The sequence below is a fragment of the Agelaius tricolor genome, unplaced genomic scaffold, assembly GCF_023055355.1.
Source record: "Agelaius tricolor isolate 1412-34295 unplaced genomic scaffold, bAgeTri1.0.p SCAF_5, whole genome shotgun sequence".
NCBI classification, from domain to species: domain Eukaryota; kingdom Metazoa; phylum Chordata; class Aves; order Passeriformes; family Icteridae; genus Agelaius; species Agelaius tricolor.
The window spans coordinates 12,710,827-12,734,659 of record NW_027269265.1 but is presented as its reverse complement, the minus strand read 5'-3'; the positions used below and the strand labels follow the sequence as shown (position 1 = coordinate 12,734,659).

Sequence of the window (23,833 nt, the reverse complement as noted above, 5' to 3'; positions counted from 1 at the left end):
GGGTTTTCTTGTTATTAAACATTAAACATCTTGTTGTTAAACAAGTCCATCACCCGCATAAACTCCGAGTGCTATTATTCTGTCGTGCCTGGATCACACAAAAGTCTCAGCGGCAGAGCCGAGTGCAGCAGACATCCCTTGAGGAGTCGGTCAAAGGAATCGGTTCCCAGTAGGATCCGCTGCGGTGCTGCGTGACACCCTGTGCCGGCTGTCCGGCCAAGCACCTGCCCGGCTGCTCTCTGGACGGAATCGAAATAAAACCTCGGGTCCAGAGGCACGGCGGAGACCCGCGGGCGCGGCGAGCGGCGGTGCCGCCCGTGCGGGCGCTGCCGGGGCCGCGGGCGGAGCGGGGCCGGGCGGAGCGGGGCGGGGGCAGCGCTGCCCCGGCCGGGCGCGCCCGGCGGTGCCCGGGCAGAGCCATGCGGGGCCCGCGGGCGGCCCTGGCGCTGCTGCTGGCGGCGGCGCTCGCCCCGCGCCCGGCGCGGCCGCACCCGCAGTGCCTGGACTTCAAGCCGCCGTTCCGGCCGCCGCGGGGCCTCGCCTTCTGCCGCCGCTACGGCGAGTTCGGCTGCTGCGACCCGCGCCGCGACAGCGCCCTGCTGCAGCGCTTCTACCGCCTCAGCGACAGCCTCGACGAGCGCACCTACGCCGCCTGCGCCGGGCACCTGCAGGAGCTGCTGTGCCAGGTGAGACCTCCGGGAGCCCCTCTGCACTGAGGGTATCCCGCCCGCGTGGGCTCGGCCACACGGGGCCGGTCAGCCCTGCACGGAGCTCTGGTGTGCGCATGGATGCTTCTGCCCCATCCCGGGTGGGGATGCTTTGGCCCAGACAGGGGTGCATTGATCCCATGGGTGCACTGGTCCAGGCACAGGAACTTTGGACAGTCCAGGGGAGTGTGAGCCATGATGTGAATTCCCAAGCCCAGACTGGAGTACCCAGCCACAGGTACATCAGCCATGGCATTGGCCCCTGGGCACAGGCATGGGTACATCAGCCCACACATCAGTGCATCAGGGATAGCACAGCAGCCTGGGCATGTGCTCCTAGGCACTGGAAGGAGTGACTGTCCATCATCAAGTATCCCAGTGGACTTTTTGTTCTTTGGCAGTTGTCTAAAAGAGGAACAGGGATGTTGCTCTTCTGTAGTTTAGGAGCAGAAGTCTCTGAGATAGGTAAGTGGGCATTTCAGTTTGCACACTCTCCTCCCCTCCCAGGGTTAGGATACCAGATCTGGTGAAGAAACCCACAGGGCACCTGTCTGTACAAATCTTGCTCCTTGTTATGACCAGCTGATGGGGTCAGGTGCTTTTTTTTTTGTATTGGGTTACAGCACTTTTAGCAGGTGCCAGGTGCTAATAGTCCTGGTGATGGGTGCAGAGCAATGCCTGTGGATGTGGCCTAGGAACCTCTGTGGTGGCCATCCTGCACAAGGGGGAATTTCCACTCAGAGCTGATGTTCTGGGGCCAGATATGATAATGGGATGATCACAGTCTGCACAGAGCAAAATGTCTCACCCTATCATCAGTGGAGGCTCGCATGTATGAAAATGCCCCTAAGACAGAGCAGCTCAGCACTGTGCAAGTGTAAACCTTAAATTAATTCAGACAGTGGAGTCTTGTCTGCTGTGCTCAGATGGGATCAAAATGGCTTTTCAGAAATCCTGCTCTTGGCGTTTTGCCAGTACCTCTTGGGTTCCTTAAAGTGTGAAGAGAAAGACAACACTTTTCCACACCAGGATCTATAGAATTGGCTTCTATTTCATCTCACGTTGTACTGGAAGCAAAAAACATTTGAATATATTCCTACAACAAGTGTTGTCTCAGAGTCCATTTGCAGATAGGACACCAATTAGCAATGTGTGCTAAGCACTCTTGCTGCTGGAAGTGATAACTAAGTCTCCTGTGTTTGTCAGAAAGCCAACCATTGAAAATGTCTTCAGCAGCAGAGAAATATTTCCATGTGGGAGCAATGATTCACTGAAAATGTTCTGATGAGCTCAGTGCATCACCAGCCCAGATGTGGCTACACACCACTGCCTCTGACTGCACAAGCATGTCACAGAACTTCAGTCATTGCAAACACTCTAGAAACATTCTGCTTCTATTCATTCATTATATATACAATTTATATCCTAGACCTGAATTACCTGTGACTTAGCACACTTCTGTCTCTTTCTGCTCACAATTCATGATTTCTCTCAAATGTGATCAAATTATTTTGACAAGTGTCTCAGTTTGTACTTGTGGATCCCTGCCTTTTCCTGAATTCATAAAATAATAGAACAGTTTGATTTGGAAAAGACCTAGTCCAACCTCCCCTGCAATGAGCAGGGGCAGCTTCAACTAGATCAGGTTACTCAACCTGAATGTTTCCAGGGATAGGGCTTCTATCCCCTCTCTTGGCAACCTGTTATAGTATTTCCACCCTCATTGTAAACTTAAATTTACAATGTAAATTTACATTTGTAAAAATGTCTTAAATCTGATCTGTGTTGACCCTCCTCCAGTTTAAAGCCATTACCTCTTGTCCTATCACTACACCTCCCTGTAAATCATCCCTCTCCAGCTCTCGTGTGGAAGGTGCCATAAGGTTACCCTGGAGCCTTCTCTTCTCCACCAAACTGCAAGAGCAGGTGCCTCACTCTGCTTCTCAGGGAACAGCTTGCTTAAAGGCTTGAGTTTCCAGATGGAGGTGGTCAGGGAATGTCAGGGATAATGTGGAGGTGCTTAAATGCTTTTCTGAGGAGTCCTGTTGCTTCCTCCAGGCTGATAGCAGCAGTAAATAAGACATTGCCTGATGTGGGTGTTCCATCAGACTGTTGGAATTCCCCAGATAAGGAGCTGCCACTGAATTCCTGGAACAGACAGGATGCATTTGGTTAGCCTGTCTTAATGTGACTTGTTTTGTTTTCTGATGAGTTATTTTCATAGTACAAACTTGTTCCAGCCCTACTGAAGTAACTGATCATCTGCCCAGTAGTTTCCTCAGTCTCTGGACCTCATCATAGTTTAAAATTAATGAGCAGACAGCATCATTTGGAAATTACAATTTAGATCTAATATTGATTCTGGGCTCTGACTACGGGTAGAGCTTCTTGGCATTTTGAGTTATGTGAACATGACAGGATGATGAGAAGGCTGAAGGACCACAACATTTGCTTTCTAAGCAGAGAAATTCAGCAAAAGGCATGAGGCTCCATCTCTTCCAGAATAAAATTTGGAAAATATTTCACATGTCTTGAAAATACCCAAGGACATGCTTAGGTACTTTCAGGCTAGTGATAGATCTCTGAATTTCACTGCCAGTGTAATGCTGCTGTAATTAGCTGTATGCCACCAGGAATGTTGTAAGGAGGGAAGAAGTTGCCCCCAGCTTCTATTCAGACACAGCTGAGGCCGTGGTGAGCAGCCTGCAATGGCAGAGACAGGGAATCCTTGTCTCTGGGCTATTTTAAATTCTGATGCTGAAGCCAGGGCATTGCTTTGTAATGCATAAGATCACTGCTTGCTTTGAAAGAGGCTTTCACAGAATGAGGTACACCTGAGTACTCAAGAGAGCGGCTCCTCTCTCTGAATGGGAAACCTCCATAGGCAACAACAGATTGAGCTCCCACCCAGCCCTCCCATCAAATTCTCTTTCTATCTCATTTCAATTTGTTTTCTAAGGCATTTTTTTCAGTCATTACAAGTGAATTGACAAATGCTCTGTCTCTTTCTGTCCCCGGCACACCTCGTGTAACCAAGCCAAGTGTGTTACCCAATCTGCCTGTGTAATTTCGGTGTTTTGTTTCACAAGCAATCTTCTTTTTACCACAATAATTGCTGCTCATTTGGAAGCTTAATAACCTTCATTTTGCAATGAATGGCTTGACATTCCAGGAGGAAAGCTTATTATACACTAATGATCTGTTATATGGCCTCTCAGTTTATTATGGTATGTAATGGAAAATAAAATAAAAATTAAATATTGTGTATGCTCATCAGCTAATTTAAACAGTTTGGAATCTCAGATGTTACATCTTTTCAGCTATTGAATAGAGTTGTGATCTGCATTAATAAATGTCTCCCTATAGATCTAGAAACAGCTCCCTATTTTTTTTTTAATTAAGCTGGTTTTGCTTAGTAAAAGAAGAAGCAATGCCAGATAGCAATTAAAGAATACAGAATTTATTTACATAGTGGTTTCTCTTCTGACCTTTGTTGCCTCAGGTATTTACTGAAATATAACTTTGAAAATAATTGAGCCTCCACAGAGTCATGTTGCATTATTTGAAGAGCACTTTTGAGGTGCTTGTTGGGAAGATGCATTATAACTGGAAAATATTGTGTTTATTACAAGCAAAAACCCTTGCAAAACAGAACTGAGTCACTTTGGTCAGTTTGTAATTTACAGACAGTTTTACTGAATTGCAGCTTTTTCATAAGGAAAATGTGTCTGTAGGAGTTCTCATCATGGAGATTTCAATGAGCTGTGTGAACTTGATCCAGTCCTTAAGCAGATTTCCAAGGCTGCACCTTCCATAAACAAGGGTTGAGCTGCAGCTGCTGCCAGGACCTTGCCTGGATTATGGCTATTTGTGCTCACTGTCTGAAATCCTGTAACCTCAGCATCCCTCGCAGAACTTGGTGACCCATGTCATGATCACGAGATGCCTTTCCCCACTCCTGGCTGGGGATGTAAACTATCTGTAGGCAAAGGTCCACCAGCAAAGGCAGCTGGACCCAAGCAAGGATGGTGTCCTCCCCTCCTCCTCCACTTTCACATCCCACTCCTTCCAAGCTGTAAACCATATCCATGTTTGAGGTTCATGCCTGGATTATCAGATGATGAGGTATGAATGTCCCAGGCTTTGACCCTGATGGCCTTTCCCATTCTATCATCAGTGTGCAGGGCCTGAATCTTCTCAGCTAATTCTTTGGTTTCACTTCTGCTCTGTGATTATTCTTATTTCATAGATAGAGTCAGAGCATCCAAGGAAGAAAAGTCTCTTTTTCTCCAGTACGGTCTGCTAGGGTGATATAGCAACATAGGCGTCATTGCAGGGTTTTTTGAAGAGCTCTGTGGTTAGAATAAATGAGTAACAGCTTGAGGAAGTCAGCTTTCACCAGGAAAGCTGAAGATAATTTCCATGAGTGCTGAGACAAACCCCCTCTCTAAGATCTTTCCCTCTGTTAACATATCTTCCGAATAAACCACAACATATCTTGTAATTAAGATGAAATATCTCCAATTAGCATCACTGCTCAGCTGTTTCAGATCTGATCCAATAAATGATTTGAACCTTTTTCTCCCTCCCTCTAGGAGTGCTCTCCATATGCAGCTCACTTGTACGACGCTGAGGACCCCTCCACCCCCGTGCGAACGATCCCCGGGCTGTGCCAGGACTACTGCACGCAGCTGTGGCACAGCTGCCGCTCCATCTTCCGCGCCCTCTCCGCGGACCCGGAGCTAACGGCGCTGGAAAACAACGCGGCAAAGCTCTGCCGCTACCTGTCCCTGGAGGACACCGACTACTGCTTCCCCCACCTGCTGGCCAACCAGCACCTGAACCAGAACCTGGGGCTGGTGACGGCTGACGCCGAGGGCTGCCTGCAGCTGTGCCTGCTGGAGGTGGCCAACGGGCTGCGCAACCCCGTGGCCATGGTGCACGCCAACGACGGCACCCACCGCTTCTTCATCGCCGAGCAGGTCGGCCTGGTGTGGGCCTACCTTCCTGATGGATCCAGGCTCGAAAAGCCATTCCTGAACATCAGCGAGGCTGTGCTCACCTCGCCTTGGGAAGGAGATGAGAGAGGGTTTCTGTGTATTGTCTTCCATCCTAAATTCAAATTTAATGGTAAAGTGTACGTCTACTATTCAGTTGAAGTTCATTATGAAGAGAGGATCCGAATCAGTGAGTTCAGAATTTCTCCTACTGACATGAATGCCTTGGACCATGGTTCTGAAAGGTATCGTACACATATTTTTTTTAAGATCCTAGAAGGCCACTTGTACATTTTTAAAGATCATTAATGAATGAGACTTACTTAGCTTCATGTTTCTGCATTCCAAAGTTAGTCCAAGTCCATGTCTAGTGTATTGAGGTACAGAAGCTGTGTGTCCTCCATGGTTGAACTGCAAGTGTGCAGGGGTAAAACATGTACAGTTCTCAGTTCTGGCACGTCAGAGGCTTTAACTAAACATGGATTAAACATTATTTATAGTTAGTGTTTTGAGGTTATTGTTGGGTGGGGCTTTGAAGTTTGTTTGTTTTGTACTTTTGTGATTACCCTTTAAAACAGACTTCTGCAAAGAATGAGTGAAATTCTTTCCAAAGCCAAAGGTTTCCAAAATTAGTATAAACAAACTAAGTGATACCAGACCTAAGATGGATTTGGTCCCATGTTTCTTTATCTGAACAACAACTCAACCCTTTGATATTACAAATCTAATATCAAATTAAATAAAACACAAGTCACCATATTATTATGGAGTGCATTTAAATTGGAAATGTCATTTGTTTGAGTCTGGTCTTGCGGTTGTTCCACACTAATATGCACAGATGATGAGAGACTTGTTTGTAGAATCAGGCTCACAGATTTATAACCTGTTACAGAACTATGTTCTACAACATATAGAACCACTGTTCTATATGTTAGCTATGTATAATATGCATATATGTAACTATATATGTATATAGTTATAGAACCACTCTTTTAAGAGATCCTTGGATATTACTAATTCAAAGATTTTTTCTTCATTATTTGGATTTTATTAGGGGCTTTCCAACACCCAGCTGTGGATGATTCTAGCTCAAAAATGCACATAGCCTAATGATAGAGAGGGGACACTGGTTTATAAAGCAGTTACAGCAATCCAGTGTAAACAGCCCTGTAGATGACAGGTAAGGGGAATTACAAGGTGGCACTCAGGAAAGCAAATCAGAAACCTGCAGGTATCAACAGCCCATGAACTGTCTTGTTTAAGAATCCTCAGGCTCTATGTTTGTAACAATTTCTGTGCTTACTTAGCTTATGGTTAGTACAGCAAAAGCTTAAGAAAACAAGCTTGTGGTCCTATTGTGCTTGTATAGGCTCAGGGCCCACTGACTTCACCCTGAGCTGCTGCCCAAGAGGGAGCTCAGGCTGACATGTGCTGTGCACTGCCTTGGCTCAAATGCATGTGTCTGTTTAACCTCAGATGTTTCTCAGTGAATTTTGGTTTTTTCCATCTTCTTTGGGAGGCTGAGGAAGATTCACCTTTGTGTCCATACAGGATCCTCCCTCACTCCTCCTGTCAGCTGGAACCTGTGCACTCTTGTACAGGTATCTTGTCACAGAGATGCTGACATTTAACAGGAGGTGACAGTAACTCCAGAGCTGGGTTCCTTCCCACAACTCACAATAACTATCAACATTTCAGAATCGAAAAAAGCTGTCTAAAAATGAGATGCTTTAAAAAAAATGTTATAATTTGCTTTTGTAGCTATTAAGATGCACTGCCAGATGAAATCTGGACTCTTTTAGAAGCTGGAAATAATAAACTTCAGTTGTCATACTTGGAAACCTCCACTGCATGTATTTGTGGCTTTACCATTCTATAAAATTATGATTTATGTATTTTTCCCCTTTCATGCTATGGAAGGGATTCCAGAAGCATAAAATAAACAAATAAAATAAAGGCTGTGGGGTTAAAATTAAGGTAAATTTTGTTGGTACTTCTTTAAATAGCCTTTGGTAAATTCAGTTTGTTGTTGAGGCTGCTTTTAACTGCTCTTTAAACTCAAAAGGTCCTGAGTGTGTAATTATCATTCAAGGATTCTTCTCTCTTTAAGAATTTAACTATTCCTTAAAGTTTGAGAAGTTTTATGTTCGCCTTGAAAGCACCTGGCAGGACTGTGCCAAAAGCTGCACAGATGTACAGATGGACTGGAGTCCCTTCTCTTACAATTTCCAATTGGTTATAAGCTCAGATGCCTCTTCTTTAATAAGTTATAAAGAAAAATAAAAAAGAAGATTAACAAGGAGGAAGAAAGAATCAGAGGAAAAGTTTAAGCAATTAAAAGTATATTTTGTCATGTGATTTCCCAGACTTTCCATATTACACAATTTAGTGTTTCTGTAATCTGGAAAATATGTTGAAACTATTTAAGGTTAGAAAATCAGCTATGCCCAAGAAAAATTCAGTAACTAGGATATGGAGGAATTTGCATCAAAACCAATCTGTGGCTGCTTCCATCTGTCAAGATCTACACTGTCATGACATTGCTCTGCCCTATGCATAGTGCTTGTGCAATAGGAAATTGCTTTCTCCCTGTTTTCACTTAGGATAATCCTTGAAATAGAAGAACCTGCTTCCAACCATAACGGAGGAGAGCTGCTCTTTGGAGATGATGAGTATCTCTACATCTTCACTGGAGATGGAGGCATGGCTGGGGATCCTTTTGGCACCTTTGGAAATGCCCAGAACAAGTAAGAGTGTATTGGAATAATACCAATATAGCTGGACAGGACGTGCCTAAGCTTGTCTGGCCCTTGGTGCTGAACCCAATGGCAGCAACTGTGGTGTTCTCACCCCAGAGACACTTTGGGCTGGCTGGGTGCTGCAGCTGGGCACGTGGAGGCAAGTCCAGGCATGCAGGAGCTCCAATGGCTGCGGATAGAGCTTCCCCCCATAACAGGGTCTGCTCCTTGGGTTTACCTCTGGCACAGAAGCTTTAAGGCGATGGTGGAGGAAAGGAGTCAGTTCTGATAGAGGGTTTTGGTCCAGAACTTTATTCCTGGCCCACAGGCCTCTGAATCCAGCAACAGCTCTGACAGAACTCCCCAAACCTTGCGGTTGCTGGCTCTTTTAACCCCGGGGAGAGGGGGAGGGAAGGGGTAGGGATCCCACCAACCGGGTACATAGAAGGAGGTCTTAAGGGACAAAGGACACCTGGGTGGCTCAGTGCCCCCCTCCCCAGGGATAGAGGGCATCCTTTGAATCTACCAATCACTCTGGAATTCCAGGATTGACAGACAGTGCTGGGAGGGGAAAGGAGAGGTGACTGACACACCTGGGATGGAATTATCCAGGGAGGGACCCGAGGTTCTGAGGTAAACCCTGAAATCACAACGCAACAGAGTGGATCCATCCCTATGGCAGCTCCAGGGTGTGGGAAATCAATGCCGTGAAACCCTAGACTTTCCAACCCTACCCTCCCCCCCACGCTCTAACTTTTTGCCAAGTTTTTTTTTATAAATGATCAATCATGAGCCAAATTATCAAAAATTTTGAAAAGATTTATTAATCTATCCATGCGACTGAATTTCGGTCTCCGAGACCACCACAGCCAAAGAGACAGCATCGAGCCCGGGGTCAGTGCTGGGTGAACATGGACCTGACCTCTACCGTGTCAGAGTCCCCCCTCATTCACGAATGCTGCTTCCTGTGGCGAGATTTTATACAGTTTATTGTGCCTGAGGCAAAGGTGTCCAAATTTCTTTTGTAACTCTTCACATTCATCGCTGTTCTTTTCAATGTGCAGAGCTGGACAAAGGTTGGGTCCAGGTGTGCACTCGGCGTTGATGGGCTCCAGGGGAAGCCGTGTATTCAGGTGTATCAGGGTGGCACCCTGACTATCTTGATTGATGCAGTCGGCAAGGCAATAATCGCTCTTAGGTGGTTCCCAACAACTCGAGATACCGGTGATGATTGCCCTGGAAGCTTCTATTCTTACATTATAGCATGGATTGTTATCTTAGCTTGTGTCCAGGAATTCCTTGTAGTCTGAATAGACAGCTGCTCTTGGGCCGAGGTGGTCAGAGACATATGTTTGGATTTTTACAAATCTTTTATACCATACATTAATACATGAATTATCCCTACCATATATGACGTTTTCATTTACCGTTTTCATTTCTTCTCGCAATACAGATCAGCGCTGCTGGGCAAAGTGCTGCGGATCGATGTGAACAACAACGACCGCGGGCCCCTGTACCGAATTCCCCCCGACAACCCCTTCGTCAGCGACCCCGCGGCGCGCCCCGAGGTCTACGCCTACGGCGTGAGGAACATGTGGCGCTGCTCCTTCGACAGGGGGGACCCTCACACCAAGGAAGGGAAGGGGAGGCTTTTCTGTGGAGATGTGGGGCAGAATAAATATGAAGAAGTCGACATCGTGGAGAAAGGGAAAAATTACGGCTGGAGGGCGAGGGAAGGGTTCAGCTGTTACGATAAGAAGCTTTGCACCAATTCTTCCTTGGGTAAATAGATGCGCTCTCGTTTTTGCGGTATTCACATTCTCTGAACAGAGAGAGGCATAATTCTCTCTCCCAGGATTTTTCCCAGGGAAAGCAGTGAGAAGCACAGAGTGAGAAGAGAAAACAATTCTTATCTCTGCTTGCTGCTCCTGTTGTTTGGCACGTGTACAATGTGTTATGGAGATTGTTTACCGAGAGGGATTTGTTAATTGGACACCAGTGATGGTTGTTTTTGATTGGCCAATTGAGTCAAAGTTGTGTCGTGACTGTCTGGAGACAGTCATGGGTTTTTCTTTAATATCTCTTTTGTATAGTTATAAGATAGTATTAGTGTAATACAATATAGCTTAATAAAGCATTTATTCAGCCTTCTGAAATCATAGAGTCAGAGCACATTATATACATTGGGGTCACCCCGAATCCATTAATTTTTTAATTCCTGCCTTCAAAGCCTGGCTGCTTGGTGGCAAACACACCTTTTTGAGGTGTAAACCTCTGCTGTCTCTCTAGAAGGGAACTGGCTTGGGCATAAATACTGAAAGTACAAATGTTGCTGTTTCTGAGTTAGGAGGAAAGTGAAACATGCTAGCTGTTGTTTTTCTAGGTGATTGGTGTTGTTAGTGAAATTACTTTGTGATTCTGTGGTTTAGAAGGACAATTTCATCTTTGCCACATAAAATAAGCTTTTGTGCAGAAGCAAGAAAAATTTGGAGGAATTGTATTTTCATCCATAACTTACCTTTATTTTAAAAAAACAGAGAAAAACATTGACTGATCAACCCTTATGCATACTGCTTGCTCTGCAGGTAACTGAATGTATGGTGTATTTTCATTTCTTTTAGCTGTGCCACAAAGGAAAACCTCATTTTATTTTAATTTCTTTAAACTGTTCAAAACTGGATTGAGGGTGTTTGCTGGCTGGCTAAATTCCAGTGAACATGTGAAGTCAGAACATATTGAATTGTAAGGGCTGATGTGGACCATGTCTTGTGCTGGAACCTCTTCTCAGAGGTTCAGGGGGGAGGTGGAGTGGGCTGACACTGATTTACATTAGCTGAGATTCTGATTCCTTTCTCTTCCATGTGCTGTGTGTTGTTGTTTAATTTTCTTCCTAATATTAACTCAGTTTAAATTCCTTCCTTTTATTAGCTTTGATATAAGTACAAGTGATTAACTATTTTTTTATAAAAATGTCAAGAGCAGGGAGCAGATTTTTTGCACTCCCTTTGCTGAAGCAGTTGTCAGAGAGCTCATTTATTGCTCTCCTGTGTGACAATACCCACATGAGCATTCATGGCAGACACTTGACTGAGGTCCCCAGGGATTCAGAGCAATTTTTGATGACTTTAGAGACCCTTTGTTAGAACAGTGAAATGTCACAGCCCCTTTAGAATGATAAGTACAGCTGAAGTGTGGAAAACACCTGCTTTAGAGGAAATTCCCCTGGTGCAAATTCCTTGCTGGCAGAGCTGCTGGGTTTGCTACCTGCAGCATCTGCTACATGGGCATGGAGAAAGGCTGTGAGGATGAGGAGGAAAGGGTACCATGAGGTACCTTTGAGCCAGGAGTTTCAAAGGAAAGGGGAGGAAGCATCTAATGGAGACCCTCAAAATCAGGACATCTCTCTCCATTTTACATTTGTCTTATGTTTTAACTTATATTTCCCAATGAATATGCCAGTACTACATCATTCATGCCTCTGCCATCCCATAAATATTTGATGGCCCTTTCAAGTTGCTTCTCCATCTCAGAGGAACAGAAGCTATTTGTGCTGACATCTGACATATCTTTTCATCAGTGCCTGCAGTCTGGAGTCACCCATCTCTTTTTTTCCTTTCACCACCTAGACAAAGCTGCATTGGGCAAACAGTTCCTGCATGGGTGCAGTGGCTCTAGGAGTGACCTGTGAATTTGCAGCTAAACCAGACAAGCTCTGTAGAAATGTGCCAGAAGTGGCACTAACAGAGATGGATTGTAGTGGGAGGAGAAGGGCTCAGGAGAATGCTGAAGTGTCTTGGTGAGGGGCAGGGCAATCAAATGTGATTCTGAAAAGGTGAAAATCAAACTAAATACAACTCCATTGGCAATTCATTTAAATAGAAGATGCACCAGGGAACCTGATTGTACTCTGCCAGTCTCAGAACAATCTAGATAAAGAGCTATTCTGCAGCATGTGCAAAATAAGTCACAGATCTTTTCTGCCTTACAGATGATGTGCTTCCAATTTATGCATATCCACACAAAATGGGGAAGTCTGTTACAGGAGGCTACGTCTATCGAGGTTGTGAGTCTCCAAACCTGAATGGCCTATACATATTTGGTGATTTTATGAGTGGGTAAGTAAACACTTAGGGCACTCACAAAGTTGTACCCCCAGCCAAAATACCCCCCAAAATGGCCTGATAGCCCCTCAACCCTCCCCTCTTGTTTTTTTCATGGGCTTGTGTTGCCCTTGAAGGCAAGGGCTTGCAGTGTGTATCATACATTTGGGTTAATATTAAACAATCTTTCACTCAGAGAAACTGCAGTTCCTATTGCAGCTAGTGTGGGTAGGAAGAATTAAATATCCATTCAGGTGTCCATGCTAGCATTCATAAATCATCTGGGTCAGGCTGTAGAAATGTTCTTTTGCCTTGCAGACGCCTGATGTCTTTGAAGGAGGACCATGCTACTGGAGAGTGGCAGTACAGTGAAATCTGCATGGGGACAGGACAAACATGCATGTTCCCTGGGCTTATCAATAACTACTACCAATACATCATCTCCTTTGCTGAAGATGAAGCAGGTAATCTTTTAACTTTGAGTCACACTGAATGGCATGTTTCAGAACAAAACACCAGAGAAGGGATCAGAGAGGGCAGCAGGTTGTGGAGAGGCACAGCACAAATCTTTAAAGTGCCAATTCCCAGCACCTCCCAAATACCAAACCAAAGTTACAATGCTAATTTTGAGGTCTGAGTGCCATGCAGTGCCTGCAGTGGGAGATGGAGAGTCAGTTGCCTTGAGACTGAGTCTGGTGTGCTGGACATGCTGCTGCCCTTCCCTCTGGACAACAGGGAGCAGAGGGGGGCAAGGAGAATAAAACAAACTTGGAAAAGAAACTTCATTCCTCACAGTGCCATGCCAAGGGGAATGCAGGCCTGGGAGCCTGAGAAGCTGAGACCCAAGAGAGAGCAAGTCTATCCTCTTGTCTAGTCAAGAAGGCTGTGGGCATTATTAATGGGTACAGGGAAGCAGATGTCAAGAACAGCAATTATTTATCTGCTCACCTGGGCTGGGGTATTTGTACCTCTCAAGATGAAGCAGAACAAAACTCTGTGTTATGTCTTGCATGAGGCATCAGCAAAAGAGTCTTTAAGTCCATATTTTATTAGTGCCAGCTGGGATTTTGCTTTGCATAGGACTGAAGGATCTCAGTAGAGCTTTGCTGTGTTTTCATGACTGCAGACATTTTGATTTCTGGAAGGGAGCTGCTGCTGTGACTTGAAGAGGAGGAAATAAAGAGTCCTGGGGTGCAAGCTGGTGGTGTCTGTTCACTGTTTGTACAAGCACTGCAGAATGTGCAGCTCATGCAGCCCCTGGCTGGGGGCAGGCAGAGGATGAGCCCCACAATGTGTGCTTCATGTGTGACCCAGCAGTGCAGGAGTTGTGCTCTGCCCTGCTCCAGGGAGGTCTTGGCTCGTGGTCACAAGCACCTGCTTCCAGAATGCCCCAGCTTTTAAACATCTGTTTTTTCCTGCAGATTATGTCAAGTTTGGATGTTGCTCAAATCATATAAATGCAAATTTTTTCTTGTGAATGCAAATCCTCCAAGTTAAGTATTAGCTTGAAAGTTTGACTCTTTTTTTAGAGTTAAATTCAATTTTCTTTAATGGTTAATATTCATGGAATTTACAGCTATTTCACAGTGCTGTAGTGAGAAGGATATCTTAACCTACAATCAAATAACTTAGTTCAAATCAGCTTTGTGCCAAGTGCAATATCAAGCTGTTGATTGCAACCCTTCCTCATGCACATGAGGATGACCTTCCTCATCCTGTGCTTGTCCACAGAGTCTGGACATAGCAGGGGTGAAATGCTGCCACCCTTTTGCCCTACACTGTGCCTTGCCTAAGTATGGTAGAGCTGAGTGGAGATTTGGGCTGCAGTCTTATTTCAGAGGCAGTTAATTGCCTTGTGTTTGCTTTATAGTAATGGAAAGAAATCTGTTGATAACAGTGTGGTGAGGTTGCTTTATCTGCTGTGAACAGTCTTCTCTTGTACCTTTTTTGTGTACTAGGAATCTCATGTTTTACAAGTTTGCCACACAGTTTATTTTAACAGGGTTTTCTTCACAGAAGCACTGAAGTTTTGGAGTTGTTGCTCTGATGGATGTTAATCTACCTGCTGCAGTGGGTGTGCAAATGTTGTGGGGAGATCTCTATTTATGGCTCATTGCAATTATAAAGCCATCAGCCCCATCCCTGGCCAGCAGAACCTGTCAGAGACACCCCAGACACTCTGTCTATGGGTCACATGTGTGTAGCCTGTGTGCTTCATGGCCTGAGCATCCAAACTCCTGCTGGCAACTTCCAGGAAAGAGGGGCAGGATGTAAAACACACATCACCACAAAACTCAGTGCCAGCTGTTTCCCATCCCCATTTGGACCAAGGCTGCCTCTGGCCTGTCGTTAATGAAGCTGACCAGAAAAATTAAGCCACCAGCCAGGAGTAGCCAAGGGTTTCTGCCCTGGGATTATCCAGGAGCTCAGCCCAGGGCAGCACAGGAGAGCAGGAAGGAGGATGGAGACTCAGCCTCAGCTGCCACCAACTGCCTACACATTCCTTTGCTCACACTGATCTCTCTGTTCCTTCCCCTCTTTCCTCTGGATTACCCATAGAACACCCAAAAAAATCTCCCTTATCCACTAAGCAAGTCCACAGAGCCTCTTTTTCTATTTTCTCTCATTTTTTAAATATTGCAAGTATATTTTTTCTCTCTGATCCTTTTTGTTGCACTTCTCAAGCACTTAAGCTCTCAAAATAATGCCAGAAGTACTGTTTGTCCCAGTCTCCCCTGCACAACAGGAGAAGGATAGAAATGCAGTTAAGAGAAAATAAGTCAAATAAAGGGTGATGGACATTGTTTGGTTGAAGGTTGAGCCCTGCACATGTGACCTGACAGAGCTGTGATGAATCAAATGCCTTTTGTCTGATATGTCTCACCCTGTGAGTCTGCTAGAGAAAGCAAAAGCAAAATCCTGTTCTCCTGTAATTCATCCCAAAGGAGCACTTCATCCAAATGAGCACAAGACAGTGAACTTTCTTAATTTCCTTTCCTTTCATTTCAACAAAAGTAATTCAGGGTTTACCTGTTTTACATTAGAGAAGTCAACGGACACAGATCATAATGAGATGACAAGGAAGGTCTGGGCAGGTGAACCTGCAGTGGAAATTTGTCCAAATAGTAATTCATGACAATTTGTAAAAGCTGCCACTCACTAGGAGTATTTTATGCCAATGGACTGCAGATGAGCTCTCAGACCTGTGATGCAGAGTTAATGCCTTTGTGCTGTAAAGGACAGAAACTCCATGGACAGTTTTCATGGGTGTGTCTGTTTTTTTATCTTTATCAGGAGAATTGTACTTCCTATCTACTGGTGTACCAAGTGCCACAGCTCCCAATGGAGTGGTGTACAAAGTGGTGGACACCTCCAGGTATGAGATGTTCTTGTAGCAAGGCCTGGTGATGGTGCAGTGAGTCCTGGCATGGATGGTGTGGATGTGATGGTGTGATGTGATGAATCATGTTGGTTGACTAATTAACTCTTCTCCCATGCTGGGCTCTTCTGGGGAATTCAATCAAGGAACATCTGGAGCAACCCTTTGCAGGTCTGCTTTGCCACTGCAGTCGTGGGGGTCTACATGCCTGGTGCCAAACTTTCATGGGGCTTGTTGGTGTTATGTAGGTTTGGAGATTTCCTGAATGCTAAAGAAGTATTTTATGGGTGGCTTGTCTTTCTTTGGCAAAGTTTCTCTAGATTTCTGCCCAAAAGAAGGCACTTCTTCTCAAGGTGTTTTTTCTGAGCTCCTCTCCATCCTTTTTTCATCTCCCACAAGAGCCCTGTTCCCCCAGCCCATGATAGCCAAAGCTGGATCAGCATGACCTGCAGTGCTTTCTTGGGCAAACCAGACATGAAAATCAAAAAGTAAAATTCTTCTTAATGTTTCAAAGAGCTATATGGATTGAACAGGAAAAAAGGACCATCATTACACCTCCTGGATTCCATCTGCCTGTATCTGAGACTGGGCAAGGCAGGGAATGGCTGTATTTTATGGGAAGACTTACAGCTGTTTTTTCCATCTTCCTGTTTTTAAAGTGTTACTATTATTGGCTGAACACCAAGCTACTTTCAGCCAGAGTCACGGAGAGTGAAATTTTTTATAGCTTTTCTTTTTAATGGATTAAATTTATAGCTTTAGCTAACTGAGGATTTTGAACCAAGCCACTTGTCTAGTTTTATGTTTTATGAAACCAGTCCCCAAAATTAAAAAGCCCCCAGATCTGTAATGTGTTTCCTCCAACTCTACTCTGTCAGGAGCATTTTCCATTATCTAATGCAGCAGAAGAGTTCCTGTAAACTGTGTATGAAGAAGCTGCTATTACGCAACCTGTGCAGAAATAGAGAAAGCAGGAGTCAAACACCAGCAGTGAGTTTAACTTTTAAAAAACGCTTCATTCATGTTCAGAGTACCAAAAAAAGTAATTGGAAAGTTCATAAAAGTAGGGAACATCCTTGTATAGACAGTTGAGAGAGAAGCTCTCTGCCTTCCACAGAAATGCAAAGGCAAACAATCCCAATTGCCCAGGAGTTGTACCCTCCAAATGCAAACATCATGCATTTTAGAACCAATTAAAAAACCTCTGAAGAAGTCTGAGGATTACCAAGATGGCTGTCATAGGAAAAAGTGGTGATGAGCTGGATGTGGCTTCCCAGAAGTGAGATACATCTCTGTGGCAAACAAATTGTGTCAAAATAAAGCACCGTACTAAGACAAAGCCTCTGAGGAGACAGAGTTCTTTTCTGAAACTAATGCATTTTTGGCACGACACTTGTTTGGGCTTTCTGTATGAATAATAGTGTGTTATTTTGCTTCCATGAAAACAGTCTGAAATCTTGCATACACATGACCTTTGTGTCAGATGTTCAACATATACTATCTAGTTTTGTAATTTTTATTTTCATTTTGATTAATCTCTTTCTGTCGTGCTTGAACCTGCCAATGTTTTATTTCCTTAATGGCTTCAATAGTGTCAACTGAAAACACAGACAGAGGACTCCACTGCCTTGTGAATATTTGGACTTTCATCAATGGTGATCTGTGATTCTTTGGTTATGTTTTCTATTGTAAGAGATTACTTGCATCATTTAAACAGACTTTTTTTTTTTCCCAATAAGAATTATGTTCTTAGAAAAACAATGGGAAGCAAAGTGAGCAAAGTGTTGCAATGCCAGAGGAAAGGAATTAATTGTGCAGTGTATGTGTCCCTTTCTTTCAAGGACAGCACCACCAGGAAAATGCCGAGTTGAGCCATCGCCAGTGAAAGTCAAAAGCAAGCGCATCCCGTTTGTGCCAAAGGAGAGTGAGTGCAACTCTTGCTGTTTATTATTGGTTCAAGTTAGCTGGCAGTAGATACAAACTCCAGACTTGCACTATCTGTCCACATATGTGGAAACTACCCAGAACTTCACTCTTCAGGGTATCCTCAAAATTAAATCTTCCCAGGTGTTTTGGATCTGAGGAGTTGGTTCAAATAAGTCATACAGTATTTCCCCTTTCCTGGCCATGTGAAATTTCCTTTGTAGTTTCTGACCCTGTTCATTTTCCCTTTTTCATGCTACATTTTACACATTTCATTACCACCAGCTTGGTTTCCCTGTAACTGTGCCTGTCCAGAGACCCTCTGCTCAATGGTGCTTTTCAGTGAGAAGTGATTTTTTGCAGTAGCTTCAGGTAGTGGAGAGGATACGATGGGTAAAGGGTTGGGAAGCAGCTCATTGAGCAAGATGAGAGCTGAGTCATTGTTAGTTGAAAGTGAGAAAATATAGGATGAGAAAATGCTCCCAAAAGAATCAGTGATCACACACTGAGGTGAACTTTGGCTTACCCAAACCCTCCAGGGCCTTTTGGTTGCTTCATGCTGCATGAAGTATTGTACTGCTAAAGCTGGAATAGTCAGTGGAGCTGAATCTGCAGCAAGCCAAGTACTCTTTATGTGAGGTACAAAAACCTAAACACAATATTAGGATCTCAGAAGTAGACTAGGCAGTATCACTGTTCTTTTCCCCTGTGCTTTTAATTTACACATGTAGGTACCTAGGCAGCACCCCAACAAATTCCCTTCCAACTCAGCGTAGTCCATAAATTTTCATAGTCCATGAACAAAGCTAATGATACTGCAGGAACTACAAAGTCAGGATACTTTAATTTTTAATTACATTAATCACGTTACATTGCTTTTGAGTCACTAACAGTTCCTACAGCTTTGGCTTCAGGGAATAATGAGGACACTCAGCACCTTGCAACACTGAGTCTTTAAGGTGGAACAAACTCTAAGGCTACTTATTGACTGCTGACATGCCTGAGCACTCAGTATCTTCAGAGATGTTCCCTTTTTTAGCTGTGCAGGCAGCTTTCAAATATTTGTAACTTGATTCATGTTCAACCATTTTTGTCTGTTTCTGCTTATGCATTATTCTCTACGCAAGTCCAAAGTTCAGGTTTTTAAACTATACATATAACTAAATCTTTTGGGCTTGTTTACAAGGTAGCTTTTGTCATAAATTAAAACTTAGAAATGGTGGGAGAGATTCTACCTAGTGTGTCAAGAGCTACACTCTCTTTTTGGTGAAAAATAATCATGGCCATTTTGATTCAGAAGCATGCAAACAAGGATGTGTAGCTGTAAATATTTATTGTTTTGGTTAGTATTTAGTCTGTTATTTAGTTTTTTATTTTGGTTAGTATTTAGTCTGAATGCAACAGAATCACCAGGGCATGTGCCTTGTATTAGCTATGAGTGCATTTTTTGGAAGTGTATTTAATAAAGAGTTTAATAGAGAGTATTATATAATGACAATTTGATCCAGTGAGGTGAAAAGCACTCCCAGGTGACCATTAGCTGTCATGCAGTCCTACACAGTATTCAATCAGTCCCAGAGTTTTCAAGTGCTTTGCCAGACCAGGCTCCGGCAAATGAGCTGTGCACAGGTAAGGCCTTCAAATCTGTTTCTTGCCTTGAGAACCGCAGCTTTCAAAGGAAGGAAATATTTTCGTGTCATGAACACATTTCCTTTTTAAAGACCTTATTTGGAAAAACATGGACCCCTGTGAAGGTCTGTCTTTTGGGGACAATAGATACTAAGCACAAATAAGACAGTGGTATTTTTCCTCCTCTCTGTACTACCAACGAAATGATGAATGAGGATGCATAAATCTGGGATATAATTCAAAGTCATGATGTCTTTGCAAATGTCTGTGACACTGTTCCAGCTCTGTTGAATGTTATTCCATGAAATTCTGAATTGCTTCCTTCTGGCAAACTAAAACTTATTTTTAAGCTAAAAATGAAACACATGTGAATAAGTAAATCCAGTAACACCTGGAAACTGTGACAGCAAAGAATTTTCATCTCTTCAGAGTTCAAGGCTCTTTTATTTTTTTTCCTTTTTTTTCATAAGGAAGAACAAACCCAACCCCAAATCCTGTTTTATATGTTGTCCTGGCAACTCTGTTCCTCTTGCACATTCCAGTTGCCAGAGAGAATTGATTTTGAATGTTCCTGATTTCAGCTCCTCTGAATAAAGCATCTGGCCCAGTGGGGAGGCCACGCTCTCCTCTGGTAACGATCCAACCCCCAGTAATGAAGAGAAGAGCAGAAACAGAGCCTGTCTATAAAATGCTTTCGGTGGCTCTTCACCGGGATGTGGTGTAGAGCTCCTCTCCTGACTGTGAAGCTCCAGCACCGACCCTTTAAGGGCCAGCCTGACATTTGCCAGGAAACCTCTTGGAGCTTCCTTTTTGGGAGAGACTCGGTTGGCATTGAGCCCTGCAGTCCTCTCTGCTAGCTAACACCAGCCGACATTTTCACTGAGGAAATACCGGGTCCCTAAGAGTGTCGTTGCTTCCCAACAGGACCAAGTAGACAAATTCCAAGAAATTAGTTGCACAAGTCAAAAGGAGTTTGGTATAGTTGGTTTCAAGCATTGCCCAGAGAGTGACAGACACGGTTCTCTGCCTTTTCCCCAACAGAGTTTATTATGAAAACACCGCCACCACATCCCCGCCTGCCGACCACCACCGAGGCTCCGTGGGGAGGCGCCCCAGCCCCGCGGACCCCAGCGCCGCCACGGACCCGACCCGGGCTGGGCAGCCCAGCAGCTCCCAGCGGCAGAGCCCCCGGGCCGGGGAAGGGCCCGGAGGAGGAGAAGGGGCAGCGCAGGAAGAAGAAGAAGAAGAAGCAGGGCCCCGGCAATGGCGCGGTGCGGCTGATGCGGCAGGGCCGGCGCGGGCGCGGCCGGGGCAGGCTGGAGGTGTTCATCGACGGCGAGTGGGGCACGGTGTGCGACGATGGCTGGAGCCTGCCCGCCGCCGCCGTGGTGTGCCGCCAGCTCGGCTTCCCCCGCGCCCTGCGGGCCGCCAAGAAGGCGGAGTTCGGGGAAGGGAGCTCGCTCCGCATCCTCCTGGATGATGTGCAGTGCTCCGGGCAGGAGAGGACGCTGCTGGAGTGCTCCCACGCCGGGGTGGGCACGCACAACTGCAAGCACGAGGAGGATGCTGGCGTGGTGTGCAGCCGGGAGGAGGCGGCAGACTGGTGACAGCGGCCAGCTGAGGGACTTGGAGACATCCCTCCCTTGCCCAAGCCTCTAAACCAGCTGCAGTATTGAGGAGGGTGTGCCCTGCCATGGGGATGCTGTATCTGTTCTAAGTAATTTTACGTTTTCTTCATGTTCGTCCCCATGCATTTGCCTCGGAGGAAAAAAAAAAAGAAAAATGAAGCACTGAATTATGTTGGGGGCAGGGGCTGCATTTCTGTGGGGTTTTTTTGTAGGAAGAAACCCCCAAGCATCAGCCTTTACAGATCAGAAAAGAGATGCGTCCTGTTGCCCTTTCCCATTTCAAAATACAGCATTCTTCAGCTGTGCATCACAATGTTTTGCCAAAAAATAAGTTCCCAAATGACTGTGTTTCACTCTTATGGAAGCATTTGCATTGTTTGCCTTGCTTTGCCACCTGCAGCTCTAAGCTGAGGTTTCTAAGGACGTGCCTTTCTAAATCTGTGCCTTTCTTTGCAAATTACAAAAGTATGTATATTTTTTTAACCTTCCACTCACTAGTTTAAAGGAAAATTATTTTTCTGTAATGCTTTTTATTGGTATAAACCTATTGGTCATCAAGGATAAGCAAAATCAGGTGGTTTAGAAGAAACCATAGTGTACTGCATGGAGAATATTTCTGCAGTTTATATTAGCCTAAGTGAAAAGAACCCCTTTTACATGAACAGGATTGAAAATCTGTCCCTTTTTAGATGCACAAAATCATTATCCAGTTCTGAAGATATTTTTGTACATGTTTTTCTACTTTCCCAAACTTTATAACATGTACATGTTTTTCCATTCAGTTTTTCACAGGTGTGAATGACTAGACAAGAGGTAATGCACTGGGGCAATAATCCAGTAATATTTACCCCTTTTTAGAGGATATTAAAAAAAAAGCAAACAAAAGCAACCCTATTTTGTCTGAAATGTGTTTTTCACCTGAGTGGCAATGGGAGACACATGTCTTATTAAAGAATTTGGCCTGGTTATTTGTTTTCCCTGCTGTAATCAGGATAGGTTTTGTCCTGCTGCTTACACAAGAACATGAGAAAGACAAAAAGATAAAAAAAATCTAAACCTCCTCAAATGTAAAATGACCAGTGTGTCTAGAAAAGTTCACAAGCAAAATCTTGTATCTAGAGACCTTACTGTGGATATTTAATTTAACCCAATTTCAAGTTGACAGTATCTTCTTAAGCCTAAAACATATATAGGGTAAATTATTCTGTTTTAAATATTTTTCCTGAATTTATCTTTCTGATAAATTCCCATTAAATTGTTTTTGGTATTAAAGAACACCTTCAACATGCAAAACCAGATGATTAAAAAAAAGTATTTCCCCTTACTTCTTATGAAGTATAAAGGAGGAACAGATGCATAAAGTGCCTTTTGAGAAGTACTACTCTCATTTCATTTGAAAACCTACAAATGCCATCACGCACCAGACTGTTATCAGGCCTTTCCCTTTGCAGTGACGTTGTAAACTTATTTGTTTCAAGTGCAGAAATTCACTTCAAAGTGTTCAGGGAACAGAAGAGTCCTTTGTAAACTTTGTAAATTCTTCTGTTAAAAGAGTTGGAACCTACTGAGCTGGTGGAACTAGAGGGCTGGAAGAAAATGGAAGGTGAAGATACAATCATTCTTTTTCCAAATTCCTATTCCACTTCTTTTGGCTCCTTAGCCAAATTTCAGCTCCCTCTGTCTGAGACATTCTAAAGAGAACCTTGGTCATAGTTATACTTGAAAACTTCTAGGTAGAAAAAAAGAACTGCACAATACAAGTTACCCTAAAGGAATTGAGGTGATTCCAGGATGTCTGCCACAGACAAATTAGGCAGGAATTTCACCAGCATTTCCTAACTATTAAGTATTCTTTTTCTAATTTAACTGTTAGTTACCCTGCACCTGCTTTAGTCCATTTGAACATCCTGAGAACAAGCAGAGGCCAAGTACATCTTGGACATTGCTGGTGGGGATTTCCAGCACCCCTGGCTGGCAGGCAGGGTGACACACAGGCTCTGGTGGCAGCCAGGGGCACAGGGGAGCCAGCTCTGGGTGGGAGCAGCTGTGCCTGGCAGTGCTGGCACAGAGCCCTGCACCCTGTGTTTGCTGGTGAGGTGTTTGTGATGCTGCTACATGGGTGCTGCCAGCTCCACAGGAAATATTTATTAGCAGAGAAAGAGACAAGACTTGTTAAGTAAAGGGTTTTTTTCCCTCTTATTCCTTCTCCCAGCCTGCACTGAGTGGGGAAGGTGTTCAAATAGGATCTAGCCAGCTCAGCACACGTGGCTGTGTGTGCATGTCTGTGCCTGCCAGCTCAGTGCACTGCTATGACCTGGCAAAGTATTTCTGACCATTGTGGTCCCTTCCAAGCTTAAAATATATCTGTTCTAACTCCTGGTATCTGTCAGTCTAGTTCACTGGTACTTAAATGATGAGCCTGTACTATTTAAAGCACACAAGTACACATGCATTTAAATACCTGCTATCTCATCTGTTGTTTAATAGAATTCTTAGTGATATCATTTTTAAATAGCAGGATGTCACACCAAGTAAGCATTAGATAAACCAATAAGCCCTGCTGCTACACTTGAACATGACAGTATACCTCCTGGATGCTAATTCAGGATAAATCTTAAACTAGCCCACAGTGCAACCAGACTTCCTCATGTACTTCCTTATGTGGCAGTCCTAAAGTTTTGTCTAGTAGCAATATCATTTATTGCCTTGACTCCTGATTCAACTCTGTGACT

The 23,833-nt window shown here is 44.3% G+C and overlaps 1 protein-coding gene across 2 annotated transcripts; it reads left to right on the top strand.

Moving 5' to 3' along the window:
* The first annotated feature begins 402 nt into the window (after positions 1 to 402).
* HHIPL1 (HHIP like 1) lies at positions 403 to 21,990 on the top strand. Of its 2 annotated transcripts, none has more exons than XR_011679128.1 (9): positions 403 to 686; positions 5,303 to 5,949; positions 8,308 to 8,451; positions 9,896 to 10,224; positions 12,431 to 12,557; positions 12,861 to 13,006; positions 15,837 to 15,918; positions 17,768 to 17,845; positions 20,515 to 20,654. XR_011679128.1 is itself a non-coding variant. In XM_071426498.1 (9 exons), exons 1-9 carry the CDS (start codon positions 420 to 422, stop codon positions 21,078 to 21,080), a joined length of 2,391 nt encoding a protein of 796 aa, XP_071282599.1. In that variant the 5' UTR covers positions 403 to 419; the 3' UTR covers positions 21,081 to 21,990. The 2 variants fall into 2 exon arrangements, 1 of the variants encoding a protein (XP_071282599.1); XM_071426498.1 differs by having other exon boundaries at positions 17,763 to 17,845; positions 20,515 to 21,990.
* The last annotated feature ends 1,843 nt before the right edge of the window (positions 21,991 to 23,833 follow it).

Coding starts and splice junctions, on each gene's coding strand:
- HHIPL1 (XM_071426498.1), top strand. CDS start 420: ATGCGGGGCCCGCGGGCGGCCCTGGCGCTGCTGCTGGCGGCGGCGCTC. Junction 5,950..8,307: donor TTGGACCATGGTTCTGAAAG/GTATCGTACACA, acceptor GTTTTCACTTAG/GATAATCCTTGAAATAGAAG. Junction 12,558..12,860: donor TTTGGTGATTTTATGAGTGG/GTAAGTAAACAC, acceptor TTTGCCTTGCAG/ACGCCTGATGTCTTTGAAGG.